Here is a 25117-nt window from a genome sequence, read left to right on the forward strand (position 1 = left end):
AGGCGCCCACCATGGGGCCAGGCTATTCTCAAGAAGGATGGTGTCGAGATGAGCACTAGTCAATCAAAATATAGTAGCAGCGGAAATACAACGAGAGATGAACCGTCAGTTGGAGGAATTAAGATGCAAGAACGAGGAAGAATTAAACGCCTTGAGAGAGGAGAACCAGCGGATGCGAATGCAAATTGAGCAGAATCCCCAACAAAGGGAAGAATCCCACAATAATGAAGAAGGAGAGGACAGCACAGGTTGAAACGAGTCCCGAGTACAAACCACCACCAACCAAACAAGCGCGAGATCCAAAATAGCCAGACACGACCCCTTCGTGGATGGGATCACGAAGGTGGAACTTCCTGCGTGCTAGAAAGGGTTGACTATGAGCTAGTACGATGTCACTACTGATCCGGAGGAGCACGTGGACGTCTTCACCACCCAGGTAGGGTTGTATGCTTCAGACGATGCAATCCTCTGTCGCGTTTTCTCAACATCCCTAAAGGGGCCTGCACTCAAATGGTTCACACGATTACCACCCAACTCTATCGATTGTTTCGATACATTGGCCACCCGTTTTGGCATCCAGTTTGCCACCAGTAAACCATACCATCTCACTTCTCTTGCATTGGTGAATATACGACAGGAAAAAAGAGAGTCTCTGCGGGAATTTATGGAGCAATTTGGAAAGATATCCTTGAATATCTTAAATCTGAATCCTGAGGTCGCCATGCAACACCTTATAACAGGATTGAAGCCTTGTCCCTTCGTTGACAGTCTGTGCAAGAAATTCGTGAGCAATCTGGATGAGCTTCGGACCAGGGCCACCAAATTCATGCAGATGGAGGAACTAAAAGAGTTTCGTAATACGACTCGATCAGATGCCCAGGAAAAAAAGGCATCATGATAGGGAAAGGATGCCAACGCCCCAACCTAGCAACAGGTTCAAAGACTTTAGGCAGCCGAAATACAACAGATATACACCCCTTGTGTCCAACAGAGCTAGAATTCTAGAGGAAGCCCTAAACACTGACCTAATAACAACCCCTCGAAAGGTTTCGACTCCCCCAAATGCAGATACCACTAAGCATTGTCAGTACCATCGAAACTATGGGCACACAACGGAAGATTGTTTTACTTTGAAAGACAAAATCGAGGAACTTATACAGGCGGGACACCTGAGAAGATTTATGGAGCGAGAAGGAGGGGGATTCTCTTCCAGGGGAGAACAAGAGAGGCGCTATGAGGAGCAACCACAAAGGGCATCAGGATACCGGGAGAGGGAAGGAGAAGGCACCCGAAGAAGGGTCAAACCCGAAAAAAATGATGAGCGGGATACGAGAGAACAACCGCTAAGAGGAGTAATCAATTATATTTCAGGAGGCTTTGCAGGAGGTGGAGCCATTATGTCCGCAAGAAAAAAGTATGTACGAGCAATCCAAAGCGTTAATGTTGTATCCGTATGTCCCAGGTGGCACATGCCACTTATCACGTTCCGAGACGAAGACTTCCAAGCGATCGACCCCCAGCATGACGACCCAATGGTGATATCAGTAGAAATTGAGGACTTTGCAGTAAGGAAAATCTTGGTAGACCTGGGCAGTTCGGTGGACATCCTGTACTAGGGCACATTCAGAAAGTTGAGAATTCCAGAAGAAGAAATCCAACAGTACTCATAATCGATCGTGGGCTTTTCAGGAGAGCGAGTGAATACGAAAGGCTACATTAACCCAAGTTCGGGACAAGGGGCATGCCGTGAACGGTAAAGATAAAATACCTTATTATTGACGCTTACACCTCTTATAATATTTTACTAGGGAGACCCTCGTTGAATACGCTTGGTGTAGTGGTATCCACATATCACTTGGCCATGAAGTTTTCGTCAGCTTCGGGGGACATAATCACTGTGCATGTAGACCAATCGATTGCGCACAGATGCTATGCGGAGAACTTAAGAGAAAGACCCAGGTCTCCTCCCCAATGAATAGTGAATAATGTCGAGAAAATCCCAAGGGAAGAAGGAGAAGACTTGGATCCTCGAGTAAAAGACGAGGTAAGAGTGGAACCAATCGAGAGCATAAAAAAGTTCCATTTTGGTAACGAGGCATCAAAGCAATAAATAAAGCATAATTATTTCATTATTATTATTATCCTACAATTACATTATCTATTGCCAAAGCGCGCATACATTTCAATCAAGCACAACAATCAATTAGTATTTCGCACTCCTCTATGGGAAAGGAAGCTTCATCAAACTAGATGATCCCCCCATATCCATATCAATGGGAAAGGAAGCTTCATCGTCCTAGATGATCCCCCCATACCAACAAAAATTAAAATAACACACAACAATACAGAAAGGCAAAAGGCTGGCACCATCTTGGCCAAGAGTGGCCGAGTACATCCTGGTCAAGAAGGGCCGACCACATCACAGCCAGAAGTGGTCGGGTACACCTCGTACCTGCCTTCACCTGCAAACGAAATTGGCCAGAAACATACAAAGAGGCACACACAACAATTGCAAACAAGAAAGTCTAAAGGAAACAAGTAAGTTCAAAACATAAAATTAAAGCATATAATGTGCGTTAATACATGTCCAAAGCGTGAATACCAAAGCTCAAGAGACAATTCATAAAACCAGAAAATACAAGTCACAAGTGAATCCTTTGGAGAAGTAGCAGGTTTTTGTTGCCAAGCAACAGGGATGTCCTCAACAGCAATGAAGGAACCTTCATACACATCCTTGTCAATGTCAAAACGTTCATCCTCCGCGTTGAAATTAAACAAATGAGAAACCTGGCGTAGGGCCTTGTAGAAACCCTTCTCATGTTGGGTCATCATGTACCCTTCCAGTTGATAAATTTGGCCCGCTTTCTCAGTGTTCTCCTTCTTTGTTGTTGCCAGCTCCTCCTCTAAACGTTCTAAGGCCGCTTAGGACTCCTCATCTTTTTTCTCAAAGTCCCTACAATGCACTGTCAAGGCATTACGTTTCGCTAGCAGCTGTGATCGCTCATTTTTCACATTTCCCAACTGAAGGAAAACCTCCTGCCTTCTGTTATTGGTCTCAGCCAACTGCCTCTGCAAATTCTCTATCTCAAAAGTTAGCTTGCTTGTCTCTGATAGTTGGCTTAGCACTGTATCCAGGTGGCGACCCATCACCATTGCTCTGGCATGAAATTCACTCAATGCATACAGCACGGTCTCAGGACGCATGGCTGAAACAATCTCAGCCTCCTCTGGCGATAGGGAAACCTCTATGCCTTGGTTAATTTTAAGTTGCAAATCAAACAACGCTGCCAAAGAGTCAGCCGCACTATCAACAAATGAAGTGCCTCGAGACTTCTTTGGAGAAGATGGTCGGGGAGTACTCAGCCTTGCAGTGCGATCCTTACGCTTGCTTTTCTTCTTCTCTGCAGCAGGAGCATCAGGTCGCTCTTCTGAGAGGGCATTTCTGTGGGAACATGACGGGAACTCTCACCTCCTTTACTTTTCTCCTCCTCTAGTTGTTTCCTCCTCAGTTCCAGAAACACTTCCTTACTAGAGGGACCAACAGCAGCCATGATATCTGCAAATAAAAAATAAGCGTTAGTCAAAACATTACAGATGAATATTTACGAGTAGTAAAACGAACATACATACCGAAAAGATCATCGCGTGGATAGAGGACCTAAACACACCAATAATTTTCTTGGAGGAGAGTTTCTTGGGCAATTGGTCCAAATAAAATAGCACACACAAGTCCTCCTGGGTGAGGGATGTTCTCGGCCAAACTCGATACGGGGTGGGATTTTTAGTCTATAAGAAAGGGAATTTGGGTTCGCCAATGTCAAAATAAAAATATTCAGCCTCAGCAAACCGGATGACTACTTTAAAAAATCCAGTCTTAAAACTTTTAAAAGACTGCGTATAACACGCAAGCAGGCACTGATGGTTTTGGCCAACTAGGGACAACTAGTTGACCAACTCTCTAGGACGCGTACAATAGTACTACAAGAAAACTTGCGGGGTGGGTTTCAAATGAAACACTCGACAGATCAGTCGGAATGCCTGAAGGGACGCCCAACTGTTAGGATGCAGTTGACTGGGTGCTACGTTTAACACCCTTAGCACTCTCATTGTAAAGTCATCAAAAGGGAGACAAACATGTAAATTAGAAATTAAGGTCGAGTACATATAGAAAAAAAATCATGTGAATGACCTTCTCGACCGCGACAAACACTATCCCCACTCTTGGCTCACTCTATACTAACAATACGCTTGTCTACTGTATCAGCTACAATGTCATATTCCTTACGGAAAGCAACTATGGTTGCAGACTTACTAAACCTAGCAGAGGGAGTTTCACCCAGGGATCAACCCATTCATATCCCGGGTGACGTAGGGCTGAGAACTCCTCAGTGCCTACAGAGTCATCATCACCCCTCTGAGAAATATCAGTAGATGGTGAATTGGACACGGTCCACTCCTCCTCTGAATCACTATGCCTACTGGAAAGATAATAAGCAGAGGAGGATGACATACTTGGGGTAAGTAGTGCATACGGGATACACTCAGCTGGAGTCTGGCTCACTTCCTAAGTGGATCCTTTCTTCCAATACCAAGACCCCACCCCTATTTATAGTGGACCACCTCTACAAGGACAACCCTCTTATAAACCGTGAGATCTAGCTCTAGCCGGATCTAGCTCTATCCAACGGCTGTCTGCACATTTCCTTTAACTCCCCACCTACTACATCTCATCACTATGACAAGACAGCCTTGAACGACAAGTCGAGTTAATACTTTCTCTTTCCCCACAATTAAAGCAAGTCTTATAAATGCAAGTGGTTGGGAACACCTCGGCAACATTTCCAAGGCAGCGCATGATGTGACCCCACCAAGTCCAATTGCACCTTCAAGCCCAAGCCCAAGCCCAAGCCCATTAAAAGGCCCAATTACAAGATCAATGATGAAAAAGATTCAAAAGGGCCTCCCATTAGATGATCACAAAATCAATGGGCTTCTCACATTATTTACATGGGCCAAAGAGATCACAAAGACTTGAAGAAGTGCATGTAAATCTAGTAGTGTAGATTTAAATTGGGCCATTGTTTGGGCTTTGCTTTCCAATAATACATAAGACATGAAAGGAACATAGGATGGGTTAAAATTGGGCTCGGCCCAATTCTCTTCATACATGGCCAAGATTTTCAAGACAAGGAGGCTCCTTTGCTTCATAGTTTGACTAAAGTTGGTCATCACATCTAAAGGCTAAGAATCCTTCTTGTTCTTCAAGCCAAGATCCAAGGGGCATGATCTTATCTCCTTCTCCTAGCTTGATCTAAGGGCCAAGATCAAGGCCCACTCCATCCAATGGCTCTCCTTTCTCATGTGTAAATGGCTTCATATAAAAGCCAAAATTTCACTCATTTGTAGACACTCTTGGAATTTTAAGCAATAGATGCAACTTGAGTTGAGAGCACTCCTCCCTCTATTGCCTTTGAGAGTCACCACTTTCTAGAGATTTTCTCTCTCTACCTCTAGCCACCTTCCTTAGGCTAGCATAGATTAGGAAATCCTATCACCTCTTTCACCTTCCATTGCTTGCAAGTGCCTTCCAACTTGCCTCCATTCCTTCATCCATTTTCGCTGCCCATGGAGCTCTTCATGCACCTTTGGAGCTCCACCAGCGCATCATAGTCTCTTGTGAACTTTGTTCACTACGAGCCTAGGGGGGCTGGTGTTGGTGTATGGCCGAGTACGTCCCGGACCTATAAGGGAAAAATGGTCGGGATCATCCCGGCCCGAGTGTGGGGAGCTCCCGCGCTTTGGCCTAATTGTTGGGACATTTCTCCAGCACGACGCAGACGGCTCATTAAGAGTGATGGTCGGGTATATCTCGGCCCTTTTGGCCATGTACATCCTGGCCCAATGGAGAAGTACAAACGAGCAAACCCCAAAAAGGAAAGAGATGATATTTGGAGAAGTACAGACGGGCAGATCCCAAAAAGGAAAGAGTTGATCTTTGACAAAGCAGCAACCTGCAATCTCAGTCAAAAAGGAAAGAACCGACGCGTATAAACTTAGTCAGAAAGGAAAGAGTGGATCATCGAATACAAACGGCCCGCAAATAACAATAGCAGGTCCATCAAGAGACTAGTATAAATTAAGACCTAGTGAACACGTAAAGGTATGTTTTTCCCACTTTACCAATTACACCTCATATCGAATCACTATTTGACTTGAGCGTCGGAGTGCCTGCAGGTACCCCTGCCCTCGGAGTGCAGACGGCAGGAAGATCCAAGAGGAGTCTAGGAAGGAATAGGAGGAGGTTCGACACAGATGATTCTTGAGATCGTCTGGTTTCGTACTAAAATAGTATCGATCAAGTACATTATTATTACTTTATCACGGGATATTATTATAGCGACATTATTATTATTATTATTAGCAGTAGTACAGTAAGACACGCATCTTACTTTTATTGTTGATTTATCTTTAAATCTTTGAAATAAAAAAGTAGTTACTAAAAGTAGTAAAGTAATTGAACTAAAAATAATTTATTTATTATAATAATTATATTGCATTTATAATAATAATTATTATTATATTACTATAGTGATATTATTATTATTATTGCAATTATTGTTGTGGTTATCATTACGAGATATTATTATTATTACTATTGGTATTAATATTTTTATCACTATGAGATATTATTATAGTGATAGTATTATTACTATTATTATTATTATTATTATTATTATTATTATTATTATTGTTGTTGTTGTTATTATCACTACGAGATATTATTATAGTGATATTTTTATTATTATTACTATTGTTATTATTATTGTTGTTATTATTAAACACACATTTTACTTTTGTTTATTATGAGAGCGTATCTTAATTGCTTGCAATTTTTTATTTATTGTGTTGTCTTTTTATGTTTAAATCTGAGTATTATTTGAATTCAAATAAGTAGTTACAAAGATACTAAAATAATAAAATTGATAAGAATTTGTTTATTATAAAAAATTATTTAAATTTAAAAAATAATAATTAATAGAATAAAAATATAAAACAAAAAGGACACTAAAGATGTGTATATCTTTACATATATGTTATTGTTGTATTATTATTATTATTGTTTTGTTATCACGGGATATTGTTATATCATTATTATTATTATTATTATTATTATTATTATTATTATTATTATTATTATTATTATTATTATTATTGTTATTATTGTTGTTGTTGTGAGATACAAATCTTACTTTTCTTTAATATGGGATCATTATCTTAATTACGTGTATTTTTTATTTCTTTTGTTTTTTTTTTATTTTTGAACGCAAAAAGTAGTTACTAAAATTGGTAAATTAAAAGAACCAAAAAATAATTTTTTTATAATGATAATTATATTCCATTTATAATAATAATAATAATTATATTACTATAATGGTACTATTATTAATATATTATTACATGATATTATTATAGTGATATAATAATAATAATAATAATAATTATTATTATTATTATAATAGTTAGACACATATTTTGTTTTTGTTTATTACGGAAACATATCTCAATTACTTACACTTTTTATTTGTTTTATTATTGATTTATCTCAACATCGAAATAATTATTTAAAACAAAAAATTAATTACGAAAATTAGTAAAATGATAAAACTGAAAAGTACCTTTTTCATAAGAATAATTATTTAAATTTAAAAATAATAGTAAGAAGATAAATTTAAAAAATTAAAAGAGGACACCAAAAATATGTATTTTTTTATATAGAATTATAAATTATTGTTGTTAATAGTCTCAATATTAATATTTATATTAATAATTTTAACATAAACATTATTATTATTATTATTATTATTATTATTATTATTATTATTATTATGAATAATATTGTTATTATTATAAGTATTTTCTTTAATTATAAAAAATGTTATTGTACTACATAATTTTATTAAATAAATTTTTAATCTTTTAAAAATTTATAATTATTTATAATATTATTATTAGTGTTTTTAATTATTAAATATATAATTTTTAAATTCATTTAAATAAATATTATATTATTATTTTATATAAACAGAAGAAAAAAAATAAGGATAAATATTTAAAAATATTTGGATAGATATAAATTATTTGACAAATATAGTTGGTTGATAATATCAATATCTAATATAATAAAATTAATTAATTAATTAAAGATATATGATAAATTATCACCAATTAATATTTGTATTAATTTTTCAAATCAACCATTTGCAATCTCCTCAAATTATCTTCTAAATAATCCAATATCTTCAAGATATATTTGTTTGTTGTGGATCTAAAAAGATTCAAGAAGATCTTGTCATATTAAAAGGATTGGGTAGTTATTATCTTTTAATATTATATGATATAATTAAATAAGATAATTATTTTAAAATATCAAATAAAATATCTAAAGATATATTTTTTTCCAAATTATCTTCTATCATAAAGATAAAGAAAACCGCAAGGTCCAATCTTTTGTTGCTCTCTTCTTGATTTAGCCAAACTTCTTCACTTTTTCAAGCTTTTCTTGCCGTCTTCATGCAATGCTTGTCTTGAATTTTTGTGATTTTGATAATTTCTTATTCTTGGATTTATCTTTAAGGTGTCATGAAGCTTTAAGCAATTTATTTCCACACCTCCATGAGTTCAACTTAGTTGCAGCTGCACTAACACACCTCAAAATATCCAAAGAACATTTATGTAACTAAAAAACTATTTTTAACATCCTTTTGTATCTCATGCTCAATAAACCCAATTATAAGAAATCTCAATTAAATCAATCTTTTAAGAACAAATTTTAATAAAAAATCCAGAATTAAACATTAAATGAGGGCAAAAATACGCACTCATCAGTAGTTAAAAGAGAACGAATTTCTTCAGCTGATCTTGTAAATGTGACATGCGAAATTTCTTTAGCTGATCTTGTAAACGTGACATGCAACTCAATTATTATGTTCAAAGGGAAAGAAGACTTACATTACAACATTTGAAAAACATCTTGATCCGTTTTCAATTCAAATGCGTCATACGTAATATGTCCTTCAAAAGTGATGGTGGGTCGTCTGAAGTAGATGTTATGTATGGATGATTTTGAGGGGCATGGAATGGTTGCACAAACTTATTGTTTCAGCATGTTGTATGTGCAGTCATATGGAATGCAAAATATTTTAGGACTCTCACATATGAACTTGACTCCATCCTCACAGAGTTTCATTTCTCCGTTTGTAAATAAGGCCGCTATGTAAGAATTGGTGAAATCTTGAGATTCGGTGATGCCAAACATTTTAGTGTAGAAATTATTCATGTTTGGGTTATGAATTAAGAAAGAAAAGGTATAAGGAGATGACAAGGAATGGTGATGTTGAAGACTTGAATATTTGCAATTGATAGAGTGTTGGGGGGTGTTATTTATAACCATAATGGTACCATTATTGAGTGAAAAGAAAAAAAAAGTTATTGATTGCTTTGCAAACGTACATATGAAGTGGTCAAATTTAAATAGTATAAAATCAAAGTACAAGAAGGTCCCACATTGAGATAATTTTATTATACAATAACATTCTTCAACGATGGACGTTTGTTACGCATGGTGGCCTCTATGTGGGTCGTCACGGTCGTCACTCAAGTTGTGTGGGAGGAGGGGGTGACTCACTTTCGTCGTCAGTTTCTTCCACTTCTACAGATTGAGAACCTTCATCCGAAACATGAAATATAATTTCTGGTCTGTAATATTGTTGTGAAGATGAAGGCCCTCGGTATGCGGATGGTGGAGTCATTGATGATGTTCCAAACATTTGTGATAGACCACCCCTATAGCTGGAACACTGTGGACTAGATGAACCACCATAAAATTGGGATGGACCCGCTCCAAAGGTAGACTACGGTGGGAAAAAAACTGTACGAAGTGGGGACCTGATGAGAAGATGATGGAGGTTGCATTCTTTGATCCCAATTTCCATAACTTGGAGTCTGATTTTATGAGTGAAGGAGGCCAGAAAATGGTCTATCCGTACAAAGCTGCTTATGTGAAGGTGGATCGTGATATTGTTCAGGCATGTCATACTGATACAAGAACAACAATTAATTGACTTGTTTGAAATTCAATAATAATAGAAATTAAAATTTATGAAATATCAAAAATAAAAAATTCTCATTTCATCATCGGATGATTGAGCAACAGGCGAAATGTAACAGATGATATGATTGATGTACCATTGCATGTACGGAGAGTTATTACGTAGATGGCCACTCTTCCTGAAAGATTCACCTTGAACAACGAAATTATGACGATTATTCCATAGTATTATATACCGATGATGATATTGCCTCCAATTAATGTCCCCCCTTTCTCGAAGATCAATTATGTGAACCTCATCCAGGTTAATCGGGTCGGCTGGGATGCTCCGTCGCCAACTAAATTGTCTGACGACCCGGTCTACTTAGTGAAATTTCATAGTTGCAAAACAAATCAAAGGAACCAAAACCCTACTTATGGGAGAAACATATATGATGATCAAGCGACTAACCAAGGGTTGTCGATATGATGTCCATAAGAACTGCAAAAATTAAGGTTAATATTAAACATCAGGAAAAACAAAGCGAATTTGTACAAAAAATTAGTGGAGCACTCATGACAATGAACCTGTTTTGGCTGAATTTTATCAAATTTTTTTTCGGAACTCGACCACAGTTGTTTGGTCATGGAAGATGAAACGTGTTTGTCGACACCACTCTACAATCTCGTCATCCGTGACTGGTTGTATTTCTGGAGAGATACATGTGAATCTCTCCCACGCCCAACACTGCAATAGTAACATGCATCCATCAATGTTGTCTTGTTCGAACTTAGTACTGTGATCTAGTGCACGATACAAACATGCCAACATTGTTAATCCCCAACTAAAGTTTGAAAGATGAGCCAAGTCTCTTAACAATGACAAATACATAAAATGCACGAGATTAGTTGATGTATCTGGCATCAACATACTATCAATTAGTATGAGGATGTGAGCGCGTGCATATTGTCCAATTGTTCCTAGGTTGGCGTCAGCAGGTAATTCCCGGAATCTGTATTTAGCTACAACAACTTTATCCGGTTCCTTATGAACAAATTTTTGGGTGGAATGTCCCCCAATAATTCTTGGCATAGTTCCATCAGGTTCCCAGAACTAGAACCGGTGACGAATTCGCTATCTATTGGCACCTCAAATTGGAGTGAAACATCCTCCAAGCTGACAGTTGTTTTGCCTAGTGGCATGTGGAAGGTGTGAGTTTCAATCCTCCACCTTTCGCAAAGTGCTGCTATCATGAGGTGGTTAATCTCCATATTATCCACTTTCCAAACGTGGCCAAAACCAGTTTGATCAATTAACATTCTGATCCTAGGGTCAATCATATTAGTATGTTTCAAAATCCAGATTGCATGGCGTCTTGGCCGGAGCACTCTCTCGTTTCCTTCCTAAATCTGCTTCGTGATGTGGTTGTCTTGATGACGCAAGATTGACATGTTTGCTAAAATGTTTTTTTTAGCTATAATGAACTACGTAAAAAAATGTGAAAGAGGAAGGGAGTTGTAAGGGTGCGTATGGAAAACGTAGGGGTGGGGCACGTTTTAAAAAAGAAAATGTGAGCGGGGTCATGTTTTTTGTGAGAAAACATCAATGAGGGCATGTTTTCTATTTGAAAACGTGTGAGGCCCTACGTTTTTAGGAGAAAACGTCATAGGGATGCACATTTTCATAGTTTTTTATTTTTTTTTTATTTTTTCGTTGTACATCCTCCATCCATCTATTTTGGTTCTGGATCCTCATATTTCTTTGTTATAAATGCTATGTGAACCTGCTTTTAAGTGCTTATATATTGAAACACACCACCATTTGTTCTTATACCAAATTTTCTCTATATACACCGCTCACTTCGCATCTCAAATCTCTTACAACCCATTTCCATACCAACGTTAACATAATGAGTTCATGGCATTATGGAGGATCTTCTTCGTCTAATCCAATCAAAGATAAACCTATCATTCCAGACATCATGGACGAGTTTACTTCTATTTATTTTTATGAAGACAATCCAGACGATCAAGAAATTGTTCCGGTCCCTATCATGGATTACAATCCATATGGGAAAGTCGAACTGCGGGAACGAATGCATTTCGATTCAAAAGAGGCAACAGTGTTTGCAATAAAACATTATCACATCACCAATGGATACAACTTCAATGATTTAGAATCGAAACCCCACCTTTACGTTGCACGATACATCTATTACAACAATGGATATCAATGGCGTTTGAGGACTAGTTACAGTAAAATAAAAAATCATTGGAAAATCAAGTCCATTGACAGTCGACATACATGTTTCTCTACATTAATTTCATAGGATCACTACAATTTGGATTTGACTCAAATATTGTTTTTCATTTGGTACTGACGAACCCAAGTATTCGCATCAAAAGCTTGGTCGTAAACATAAAAAGTCATTACGGATATATTGTAACATATAGAAGAGCATGGATAGCGAAGGAAAAAGCAATTACCATGGAGTATGGCGATTGAGACCAATCTTATAATGAAGTTCCCAGATGGTTACAAGCCGCCCAACACACTAATCCTGGGACAATTTTCCAAATTTCTGGTCCTCCGGTTAATGTTGATGGTGAGGATGCGACATTCACATACATTATGGAACGTTGCTTCTGAGCATTTGGACCATGCATTGAAGGTTTTAAGTATTGTAAACATGTTGTTCAAGTCGATGGAACATTTTTAACAGACAAATATCATGCCACCTTGCTAATTACAATTGCTCAGGATGGAAATAGAAACATATTTCTTTTGACATTTGCAATAGTAGAATGTGAGGCAAAAGAAACGTTGATTTGGTTTTTTCAACTACTACAAGAGCATGTAACTGCTTAACCAAATCTATGCCTAATTACTGATAGAGGCAAGTGCATTTTGTCAGCCTTACGCTCGGAAGAAGTTGATTGGGAATCAGACAATCTTCACTTTGTCTACTGCATACGTCATCTGGCTTCCAACTTCAACAACAAGTTCAAAAATCCAGATCTGAAGAAATATTTTCTTAACTTGGGTATTACATTTTCCTAACCTTACATTCCATATACATACAATTTTTCCTTCAAACTAAATATTATTTCATTTAATTTTATATTTCTTTTTCACAGCTTACGAAGTCAAATAACCTATAGTGCAAGCAAAACTTTCAGCTATGAGGTCCCAATTCCCGCAAGCAGTAGCTTGGATTGATAAAATCCGCTTACACAAGTGGTCTTATGCTTATGATGGGGGGCAGAGGTATATTCACATGACAACAAACTTGGCAGAGTGCGTGAACTCTGTGCTTAAGAGGGCTCGATCATTACCTATCTGTGCACTATTGAAAATAACATTTCAAAACATAAATGCATGGTTTGTTGAACGTGGCTTGAAGGCAGACTCTATGTTAAGAGCAAGTCATCAATATCCAGAAGACGTCACTGCCTTGCTCCAACAAAATCACCAAAAATCTGCATATTGTCATGTTCAACGTACGATCGAGATAATTCTGAATTCGAGGTGCAAGAGATATCGACTCCCCATCAATATCGGTCAAAACCAATCTCATTCACTGTCAGATTAAATGATTGGTGGTGTGATTGTGGTCACTTCTAAGCTAGTCAGCTACCGTGTCATCACATCATATTTGTTTGTTCTTTTGCTCATATGCCACTTACAAATTTTATCGATCTAGTTTACAGGCTTGATTACATTAATAAGGCTTATCAAGTCCAATTCCACCCACTGCGAAATGAAGACTATTGGTCAACATATACAGGTCCTAATTTCATTTCAAACCCATAAGGCTTCTGGACGACCAACAACGACAAGGATCCATAACGAAATGGATCAATCGATTACGGATAAACCAAAAAAACTTTCTTATTGTCTCACTGAGGGTCATCATAGGGGCCAATGCCCATTTCGCCAATAATTTGTTCATTTTTAATTTCAACAAATTTACTTTTCAATGTTTTCTACTTCTTTCTTGAATGTCAAAATTAACACAAATTTTATGACATTACCATTTCTTATGCGTTCATCCACTACATACACTACTAAAATTTTGGATTTCTGTGTCAGTTTAATGTGTTATTTAGTGGCGGTTCTAACCGCCACTATTTTTTTTACCGTCAGTTAATTAACTGCCATAAAATTTAGCGCCACAAAGCAATATAACGTCAGTTTATTGTAACCGCCGGAATAACCGCCAGTAAAATGATTAAAGTCGGTTTCAACCGCCTCTAAATCAAATTTTTAAAAAATTAAATAAATACTTAGCGGCACTTACAACCGTCGGTAAGCCTAGAAATTTAAAAAATTGGTGGCGGTTGTAACTATCAGTAAGTTTAGGAATATAAAAAATTTTAGTGACAGACATAACCGCCAGAAAGTTTTAAAGTTTGATGGCAGTTATAACTGCCAGGAAGTTTTAAAGTTTGGTGGCAGTTATAACTGCCAGGAAATTTTAAAGTTTAGTGACGTTTGAAACTGCCAGAAAGCCTTAAAATTTAAAAAAAGTTAGTGGCAGTTCTAACTGCCGGTAAACCTAGAATATAAACAATTTTTATTTTTAATTTAATAAAATTATATAAATTTGTTTAAATAATTGGACGAATGTTTATATAGTAATCTGTATTCATAGTGCAGAATCAGATACTCGTATATGGAGATATACGAGAGAAAAAATTGGAAAAGTCGATTGTTTATTATTTGCGTAAGATTTGGAACTTATCTCTGTTTTTTTTTATGAAAAAGTAAACAGGAGAGGAGAAATTAGCACGCATGTAATGATTTTGTTGAATAGGAAGTAAATTACAAGTTTTATTACAAGTAAGTTACAAAGATCCTGTCATTAAACATATAATCAAATTAGTCAAACAAAAACAATAACAATGACACAACTTTGCAATTTATCATAAAACTACCTTTTGGAAAGTTAAATGTATAACTTTTTCTACTAAAATTATGATAAATACAGATAGCATTAAATATTTTTTCACTAAACATAATTTCAAGATAAATCCTTTTATAAAAGATAAAAATAAACTTAGTGAAAAATAACTCTAACATCTTTTTACCACTTTGTCAAGAAAGATTAGAACCATTTTTATATATTTAAGATATTAATTAGTAATTTCTTTAAGGATTGATAAGAAAATGTATTCATACCAACATAAATTTAATGACAGAGGTAGCACTGTTATTTATTCATTTTAGAAATCAATTTTTTTTATTTGATGAAGTGCCTAATAACCTTTTTGCTGATCCGAAAACAGTACATGTGTTAAAGTTTTTAGACTTTTATGAATGTACTATTTCATCCATTTCACTTTAGGTGTAATTTAAGTTTTTCTATGAATTTTTAAAGCAACTGACATTTATTTCTTTTGTAATACATTAGTTATAATTTTATTCCAAATAAATATTAAGACTAATTTCATGAATTAGATAAATGAGGGAAAGTATGGTTCAGTAACTATTGCTACCTTACAAATTATAAAGGGAGAATAATCTAGTATTTGAAGTTTTTATAGAAAAGAATATATGAATATTTCAGTAAAAAAATTTAATTCATTAATCCTTTTAATCATAAACTTCTTGTAATCATAAACCTCCTGTCTCATGTAGGGTATAATGGGTTTTGGGTATGACACTTTTTGTCTTACTACCCTTCTAAAGATCTTACTGGAAAAAAATTGCAGAGAATAAAAGCTAGATGAATATCTCTTACACATGGAATATTGAATAGACAATGTAATTTACTAAATTTTCCAAATATACTAAAAAAATTTACCTGAGAAAAATAAAATGCATCAAAAGAAGCAACATATGATGCTCAACTTACTCAACAATTCATATATATAGTATTAATATACTCTTTTAATCAATGTTTAGTGTTTAGTGCCTGAGATGTTACCATAACACCAAAGATAGTCACTATATCATCATAGTCACTATATCACCTGAGATGTTTAATTCAAAAGTCTAACTCAAAATGATGACAACAACATAGTTATTATATCATCATCATTCCCTCATTCCTAATACCAAGCACAAGATCTAAAACATTATAATAGAGCATAAGGTCTAAACCATAGTCTAGTTAAAACATCAAAAGTAGAATAATAAGTAGAATACGAACTTCAAAGTAGTTCTAAGGTTGACTGGTGTTAGCATTTGATGAGGAAGGATGGTCACTAGAACTTTGTTGTTGCTGCAATAACAAAAGTAAAAGAATAATCAATTATTTCTACAAATATATTGAACTTTTATAGCTAATCATGGGATATGATAAAAAAAACTTACTATAACATCAAGAAGTTCAGCAGGTACTTTCATTGATGAATGTCTTAGCAGTTGAGCAAGAAGTGTAGCCATTATTTTCATATTCCCATCCTTTGTCTCTATTTGATTTTTCAACTCTTGAACTTCAATCTTAAGTTCTTGAACACAACTAGTAGAAGTAGGAATGCCACCATATCGTGGGTTGGATGATCCAAAAATTTGGGATGGACAAACTCTGTCTCCCACACATCGTACTCGACCTGGATGTTCTTTTCCAAACACTTGACCAAGGGAATCGTTGGGTGAGATTTCCACAAAAGTAGTTCCATGATTCTCTATCTCAATAATCTTCTCCTGTGTAATTAAAGTTACGTGATATAGATATAACAAAAAAATGAACCAAACGTACAAAAAATTAATCCCTTACACAAACAATTCGAGCTTCTTCATTAATCCCTCTGCTCACTGGTTGGCCAGTTTCCATCATCTATTTATAACAATAATATTTCTATTTGTTAAGCATATCTAATTTACCAAAAAAAAGAAAAGAAAAAACAATAGACTGGACTTGTTTTTAAATACTTACAATCTCTGCTCTTTTTCTTTTGAGTTTTTTAGATCCACCAGTGTGATTAATCTTGAGTTTGGATCTATTTTCAGCATTCCTTTTGCACATTTTCTGCAAATACACATACACAAAAAATGAAATTTATAGTCAAAAGGCAACCAAATTATAAATATTGAGTAAGAAAAATACCTTTGTGTTTTCTTTCAATCTATAGTCTATGAAAGTTGCCCACTTAATTTCTGGAATTGACAATGGTGGGTTCTTTATATTTTCATCACGGCTCTTTTTATCATCATAGTAAGTATAAAACAATTTTAGCCTATTCTCCTTCCATTTTTTGCCTATGTCTTTCATCATATATACTTTTGCCGCAGTTTCGTAGATTGGATCCCACCATAACTTAGCCTAAAATAACTTAATATTTGTAAGTAACAATAAAAGTAACTCTTTATGACAATATATAAAAGTAACAATAAAAAATGTACTTTTTACCTTAATGACATCATTCCATGCTCGATTTTTGTAGTTGTTAAGCATCAAATGCCAATTCTCAAAACATATGGGAAACATTTTAGAATCTGCTGCCAATCGACCTAAAAATCCTCCTAAAAGACCATCTACATTTGTGGCACTTGGTTGGTTTCCATCAAAAGGTATCACAACTTTATCTCCCAATGGAAGGTCATAAATTTCTTTAACCATTAAACCTCGTTCTTTTATCTCTCCTTCATTAGCTATAAAAAAGAAAAGAATTGTTAATAAATTGTTATCAAACCTTTCAAGTAATGCATAAACAAATATTTAGATTAACAAATGCACATTATTTGACTTACTTCTCACTTGAACCATCCAATATTTTCTTTTTGATTTATTTCTATGCGGACGGGATGATAGTTCATCATGATGATCATGTAGAAATAACTCATCATTGGCTGAATCATGAGAATTTTGAGGTGTCTCCATATAAAGAAAGTAGAATATACCTATTTACCATAAAAGATAACTCATTAAAAGTACCATAGAAACATAACATGAAATTTGTCTTCTCAGTCTTGATGAACCTGCAGCTGCACAAGTATATTAGAAAATATACCTTCTCATTCTTCTTTTCATCATTGCCAAACTTGACTTACAAAATAATATGTTTATGAATATCCATCCAAAAGCATTTGAGTTTAAAAATATGGATAGTAAAATTTAATCAAAGACAAGCAGAAAATGAAATTATTAAGACTTTTATTCAAGACTAGCCACCTAATCAAATTCTACATTTACACCGGGCCTAGACAAATGAGTTTCAAAATTGTCATCTGAACAAAATGAGGCTAACTGTGGCTGCAAAGACTCGCTTTCATAAGTTGTCATTGTAGCATCTCCACCCATGTCAAATAAGTCTCTAGGCTTTAAGTGAACTGGTGTACACCATCCTTCATCTTTCTTGTCTTCCACATAATACACAAGTTGAGCTTGAGAAGCTTGAATGTATGGTTCATCATCCTCCCTTTCACCCGTATGTTTCAAATGAGAAAAAGTGATTGATGTGAACCCCAATGCATCTTTTCTAATATATCTAGAATTTGTAGTATTACTCCATTGGCATTTGAATAAATGCACCATGAATCGACCATAGTAATTTAATTCAATAATGTCAACTAGCTTCCCATAATATGGCACTAAGCCTTCTATTGGCCTATTATCACTTGTACTTGCATAACTTTTAGTTCCAAAGCTACTAAACACACCACTATTTTGAGTTTTCATCCCTTGCTCACGTTGTAGTGTTCGAAATTTATACCCATTAACATTATATGCAGTAAACCTTTTGGCTTGTTGAAGGGGACCTTGTGCAAGGGCACGAATCTTATCAGAGTAAGCTTCAGGGTTATTGTTCATTATCTATTTGAAAAACAAAAACAAAAATCATTAGGAATTCATATTAACTATTTAAAAATAACAAAAATGATATTTCTTAACTCACGTGACATCGAAACCACTCAACAATGCCTCGATGAACTTCTTTTTCTATCACACTTGATAACCTTGTTCGATTTCTTAACCTCCTTTTCATAATAATTCTAAATTCCCTATATATAGAATTATGTTAGTAATATGTATAAATATTACTTACATTATAATGTGTGTGTATATATATAAGTTGTTTAAGGAAGACTTACTCGATGAAGTGTTGTACTTCTTTACAATTAATTAACACATGTCAATGTGCTTGAAGCAATTCAACTGGTGTCAAAGTGAAATAAGATGAACCTCCAATAGGTTTGCCTATATTAGGAAATAGAGTTGATGAAGACTCAAATGGAACATCATCGACACGACCTCCTCGATTGAATCTTGTCTCGATTTCATTATCCAAGTACCTTGAGCAGAAAGTTAGCATCTCTTCAGAAAGCCAACCTTCAGCTATTGAGCCTTCAGGTTGTGCTCTATTATGCACATAAGACTTTAATTTCCCCAAAAATCTACAACTTGGAATAATTTATTACATTTAGAAACTTCAAAAAAAAAATCAAAATAAAGATTTGAACACGTTAAAGTTTATAAGTCGTAATACCTTTCTATCGGATACATCCATCTATAATGTACCGGCCCTCCAAATTTAGCTTCATCAACTAGATGCACCATTAGATGAACCATAATTGTGAAGAATGATGGAGGAAATAACATTTCCAAATGACACATTATAAGAATAATTTCTTCCTTAAGCTTGTCTAGTTCATCATGGCTTAGCACTTTAGAACATAATAACTTAAAAAATCTGCATAAATCAACCAATATAGTTGCAACTTGGACAGGCAACACATTTCTAATGGACAACGACAACAACTGCTCCATTAAAATGTGACAATCATGGCTTTTCAACCCAAAAATCTTTCTTTGATCTATATCAACACATCTAGAAATGTTGCTTGAATATCCATCTGGCACCTTAATATTTTTCAATGTGTACAACAAAATGTCTATCTCTTCTTTTTGTAGCGTAAACAAAGCTGCAAGAAACTTTTTCCCATCATTTGGTGGCCAAAGTTCTCTTCTTATACCCATTGCTTGCAAGTCTTTTCGAGCCTCAACATGATCTTTTCTTTTGTCTTTGTCATTTACCAATGTGAAAATTATATTGTCACATACATTCTTTTCAATATGCATCCATCCAAGTTGTGTCGCAACAAATTAAACTCCCAATATGGAAGTTGAAAGAATATGCTTTTCTTCTTCCATTGTTGTGTTTGATATGTAATGGTGTTTTTTCCACAATTTCTCTTTCTTTTATCTAATGATTTCAGTTTCTTCCCAAATATGATGTTTATATTCTTGACTTGCTCCAAAATTTCTGAGCCAGATAATTGTTTTGGTGGATCTCTATCCTCAATGTTTCCATTAAATTGGACTCGATTCAATCGAAATTTATGCCCTCGAGACAAAAATCGTCGATGACCCATAAAACACCATTTATTACTAAATGGAAGCCAAAATGAAGTTGCATCAAAATTACAAGATGGACAAGCTAGGCCGGTATAAGTATTCCATCCTGAAAGCATTCCAAGACCGGGAAAGTCGCTAATTGTCCATAAAAGACATGCTCGCATCATGAATACTTCATTCTTTGAGACATCATATGTTTCAACACCTTTTTCCCACAACTCTTTCTACTCTGCTATAAGTGGTTGTATGTAGACTTCAATGTTATTACCTGGCATTCGCTTTCCAGGAATTATGCTTGAGAGAATAAAGTTTGTTTGTTTCATACACATCCATGGAGGAGTGTTGTATGGAATGAGAACCAATGGCCAAATACTATAACTATTGCTTAAAGATCCAAATGGATTAAAACCATCACTTGCTAAAGCCAATCGTACATTTCGAGGATCCGAAGCAAAATCAGGATATTTTAGATCAAAAGTCTTCCAAGCCTTTGAATCTCTCGGGTGCCTCATCAACCCATCATTGTTATTATGCTCAGTGTGCCAAACCATACTCTTAGATATCTTTAAAGACATAAACATCCTTTTCAACCGTGGGATTAATGGAAAGTACCGTAAAACTTTTGCTGGCAATTTTTTTTGTTGCTTCTCATTAATCAAATTGTGTTTACTAGTAGTTTCATGACCCTTTTGCTTCCATCTAGATCTCTTACATGTTTTACATTCCTCTTTACCTTCATCCTCTCCCCAATATAACATACAATCGTTAGGACAAGCATGAATCATAGTATAATGAAGACCAAGCTTGTTGAGGAGCTTCTTCGCATCGTAATTAGATGAAGGAATGTTTGCATGTTTAAAGGCATCGTGCAACAACTCAAGGATCATGTCCATTGCTTTGTTGCTAATTTGACACAAAACTTTAATGTGATACAATTTCACCAAGAAAGACAATTTTGAAAACTTTGTGCATGCATCGTAGAGTGGTTGCTCCCCATCTTTAAGTAAATCAAATAACTCTTGAGCCATAATATTTCCTCCATGTTGTGGTTCTAATACACCTCCTTCAACATCATCTATATGTTCAAATGATGGTGTAAATGACTCTTCATTGGTGTACGTGTTGGACAATCGAAATGCATCATTTATCATTATTTGCATTGGATCTTCATATTTCGTATTTCTCATGCCATCTCCATTTACCATTATAGGCTCCCCCGATATTGACTCCCCGTGACGACACCAAAATGTGTAACCTCGAGGAAAGGGTTTACAAAGCAAATGGTCATATACTTCTTCCTGAGTTCTCCACTTCCTAAAGCCAACTTAAATACCAAGTCTTTCCTAGACAGAGTTTTCCAAACTAGTCTCAAAAATTTCTTAAAAGAAATTCTTAATCAAAACAAAAATAGAACTTTGCTTGGAATATATTAACAGAAAACTAGATACTACAAAATAACAAACTATATCAAACGTATATGCGTAAAATAAATAAAAAATAAAAATAAAATAAAATAAAATAAATAAAATAAAATAAAATAAATAAAAACAGAATCAAAATAAAAGAAATACTAACCGTACTCCCCGGCAACGGCGCCAAATTTGATATCGCTGTCGTTAGGCGATCAAATTACCACTACTTTAGCAACTTCAGTATTGCCAGTTAGTAGTGAACAAAATAGTTAGGGTTAAGATAACCCTGAGTCGTCTCATAACGAATACGGAATTGATCTCAAATATTTGATTCTTAAAAATGCAATTAAAACTAGCAACTATAAAAATAGAGGGATTTTGATGTGCAAAGAAAATGACACGGAAGATTCACTACAAAAAAAAAGCTAAATTGCGGAGGTTTTAATTTCGTTTAGCGGAGGTTTTTACCCTCCACAAAATAATTTGCAGAGGTTTTTCAAACCTCCACAGATAGGTTCCCCACAAGTTATTTGTGGAGGTTTTCTACAACCCCTGGTACCAGGTTTATATTGTGGAAGTTTTTTAATGGAGGGTTATAACCTCTTCTATTCATGACTATTATTTTGTGGAGGTTTAAAACCTCCTTTATTTCCATAAACCTATTTGATTCCAAAATTCCTATTTTTTTTTTTGTGGGGGTTAATACCCTCCTCAATTTGAAAATTGTACGGTAAAAGTTTTAACCTGTTTCGTTTGTATTATTTAATTTGTGGATTTATTATTGCGTTATTCAAATCTCATAAAAAACAATATTTTGTTTGTAATTAGAATTTGAGGTACTTATATTTTTACATCAACAATATTTTTTGTAAACTTCAATCAAATACTTCAACTAAAGTGCTCAAATATATATCATTAGAACTTTTGATTCTCAAAATCAACATATTAACATAAAAGCAATTTAAATTGAAACAATTACAACTTAATCCATACTTACTCAAAGTTCATAATACACTAAAATAGTTTCATCCTAAAAAACATCATCAACACCCTAAATATTGCTACCACCAGATGATCCTCTTGTACCCATAGAAGACTCAGACTCATTTGCATCACCGGTTTGCTAAAATTATAAAGGATAAATATTAGCTGCAAGAAGGACGTCAACCTCAAATCATGAAATCAACATGCATAGACTAAAATAGTTTATTACTAGATCATTGACCTGCACAAAAATCATGATTATTTGGTATCAATGATTAACTCACACCGATACAATGTACAAACCGAAAAAATTGTGATGCCAGATTTTGATTGGATAGAGTAGAGAAAAAATTTCTTGAAAAAGTTTTTGGTAGAATGATGTGCGTGCAAGTGAACTAAGTCACATAATTTTTATAATCATTCTAAAGATTCTTCTCCAAATTCCATTATCAGAAAAAACCTAATACAAAAATGCAAAAGTTGGTTAGTAAAGAGTAATCAATTTAAGCTGTTATTGTTTATATCGAAGCAAATGAAAGGAAACTTACGTAGCCTTAGGAACCATTATTTCACCATATATGTAGATATGGTTAATTGATTCCTTAAAATACGTATCATTACTCAATAATCTAACATTATATTTTAATCTAAACCGCTTAATCACTTCTATCATTATATTTTCCTTAGAATGAACAGTGAAAGAGTTCCTAAGCTCCAGTGCTGTGGTCATACCTGAAGAAATTACAGGACCAACAAACTTTCCTGCAATACTAGCTGGGGTAGCAGGCATAATCATTTTCGAAGATGTAGTCTCTTTGGAAATTGGGAGAGGTATCAAACAAGGTTCACAATGCAGAGTTAAAATTGTTTTTGGAAGTGGAGCTTGGGCTAGTAATATTTGTATTTATGAAAGTTGTATTCCACTTTGATTGCATAAACATGAATATTTAAATTCTGTCATTCTGACAAACTGCATCAATATTTAGGATTTACGTCCTATTGCACCACCTGACAAGACAAAGGATGATATATTACTTTTCTTCAAGTTATATGATCCTAAGATAGAAGTTGAAGTTTTTTCTGTAATTCAAAACAATAGTTCTGATTCTGAATTCAAAGACATGATAATTGCTGCTTAACTGCATCACATTTGAGAAAAATGTCTGATTTCCCAGAAGCATTTTTTTTAACTCCTTTTGTTGCTGGATTTTTCTTCTGGAGTCATCATGTTCGTTTTCACTGACATTAGGCTTCAGAAGTCGAAGTGTGATATCATGATGACTTCTGACTTTAATTTAATTTAATTTTCAATAATTGCTTTTGAAATTTCTTGATTGAACATCTACCGAGGAGCATTGATCCGGCTGACGAGCAAGCACGAAGATGACAGAGATGAACATTGGTACGATGAATCCAATTTGATGAAAGAGTTTTCAAAACGAAAGTGAAAATAAGAATCTCGGGTTTGGAAATTTGAGGGAAACGTTTAGTGAGCAAAGTGAGTGTAAAACATTGGAGGGAAAGGCTGAAAAAATGGAGGGGAATCAAAAGTGTAAAATAATTTATGGAGGTTACAAACCTCTTTGAGAAACTGTTAAAACCTCCACTAATTTCAGTATTTGGACAATCCAACATAATTATTTTAAATAATGTTAATAAAAACCTCCACAAATTAACCTCCATTAAATAATATTTTTTTTGTAGTGATTGTAAACACAGTAATAGTAAATAGGTTAATTCCACTGCTTTTTCTAAATAAGATTCTTCATTGGTTATCTAGAGATTATTGTTAAATTAATTATTGTTGTTGATTTACAAATCAATCAATGTAAAGACTCAATTCATTTGTTGGCATCCTCACTTTTAATCAAATTACAGTCTCAGTTAAAAGTGAGAATTGTTAGATTGTCCATAGTAAATTTAATCAAAGTACAGTCTCAATTAATTTTACTATGCCTAATCATGTCTATTACTTTGTTTCTTTACCGAATAGAAAACTTAATTAATCAAAGTAAAGTCTTGACTAATTTTAGTTAAAGTAATTACCTCTAATCAAATTAAAGTCTCAATTATTGGCAAAAACTTATCTAATCAAATGAAAGTTTCTAAACAAAATCAAAGTAAAGTCTCAATTCCTGTCCAATTTCCAATTTTGCCCCTCTCATTTAACCATATTTGCAGTTTTGACTGCTGACTTTGACCAGTTGACCAGAATTGACCAGTTTGATTGTCCTATCAGATGCTAACATGTGGCGCAGAGTACTCTCTCTCCAGAATTAGGGTTTCTGCCCCATGTTTCATCCTTGGCTGCGCGGCTGACGGCGGCTGCT

The 25117-nt window shown here is 34.8% G+C and overlaps 1 protein-coding gene, 1 long non-coding RNA gene and 1 pseudogene across 2 annotated transcripts; 1 reads left to right on the forward strand and 2 right to left on the reverse strand.

The window, feature by feature from the left end:
- The first annotated feature begins 908 nt into the window (after positions 1-908).
- Positions 909-1616, forward strand: LOC146887810 (uncharacterized). Its single transcript, XM_085670410.1, has one exon. It carries the CDS (start codon positions 909-911, stop codon positions 1614-1616), a length of 708 nt encoding a protein of 235 aa, XP_085526536.1.
- Positions 1617-19123: 17507 nt separating this feature from the next.
- Positions 19124-21293, reverse strand: LOC146887811 (uncharacterized; annotated as a pseudogene).
- Positions 21294-22713: 1420 nt separating this feature from the next.
- Positions 22714-23614, reverse strand: LOC146887812 (uncharacterized). The gene is made up of 2 exons (XR_014993380.1): positions 23520-23614; positions 22714-22926 (listed from the first exon to the last, which is right to left on the reverse strand). It is a non-coding gene; the product is annotated as an uncharacterized LOC146887812 (long non-coding RNA).
- Positions 23615-25117: the final 1503 nt, after the last annotated feature.

This window comes from Vigna unguiculata, chromosome 3, assembly GCF_037176805.1.
Source record: "Vigna unguiculata cultivar grain cowpea cultivar isolate G323 ecotype 2 chromosome 3, ASM3717680v1, whole genome shotgun sequence".
Classification (NCBI taxonomy): Eukaryota; Viridiplantae; Streptophyta; class Magnoliopsida; order Fabales; family Fabaceae; genus Vigna; species Vigna unguiculata.

What these genes read in the sequence shown, in the direction of transcription:
- LOC146887810 (XM_085670410.1), top strand. Translation starts at nt 909, where the DNA reads ATGCCAACGCCCCAACCTAGCAACAGGTTCAAAGACTTTAGGCAGCCG.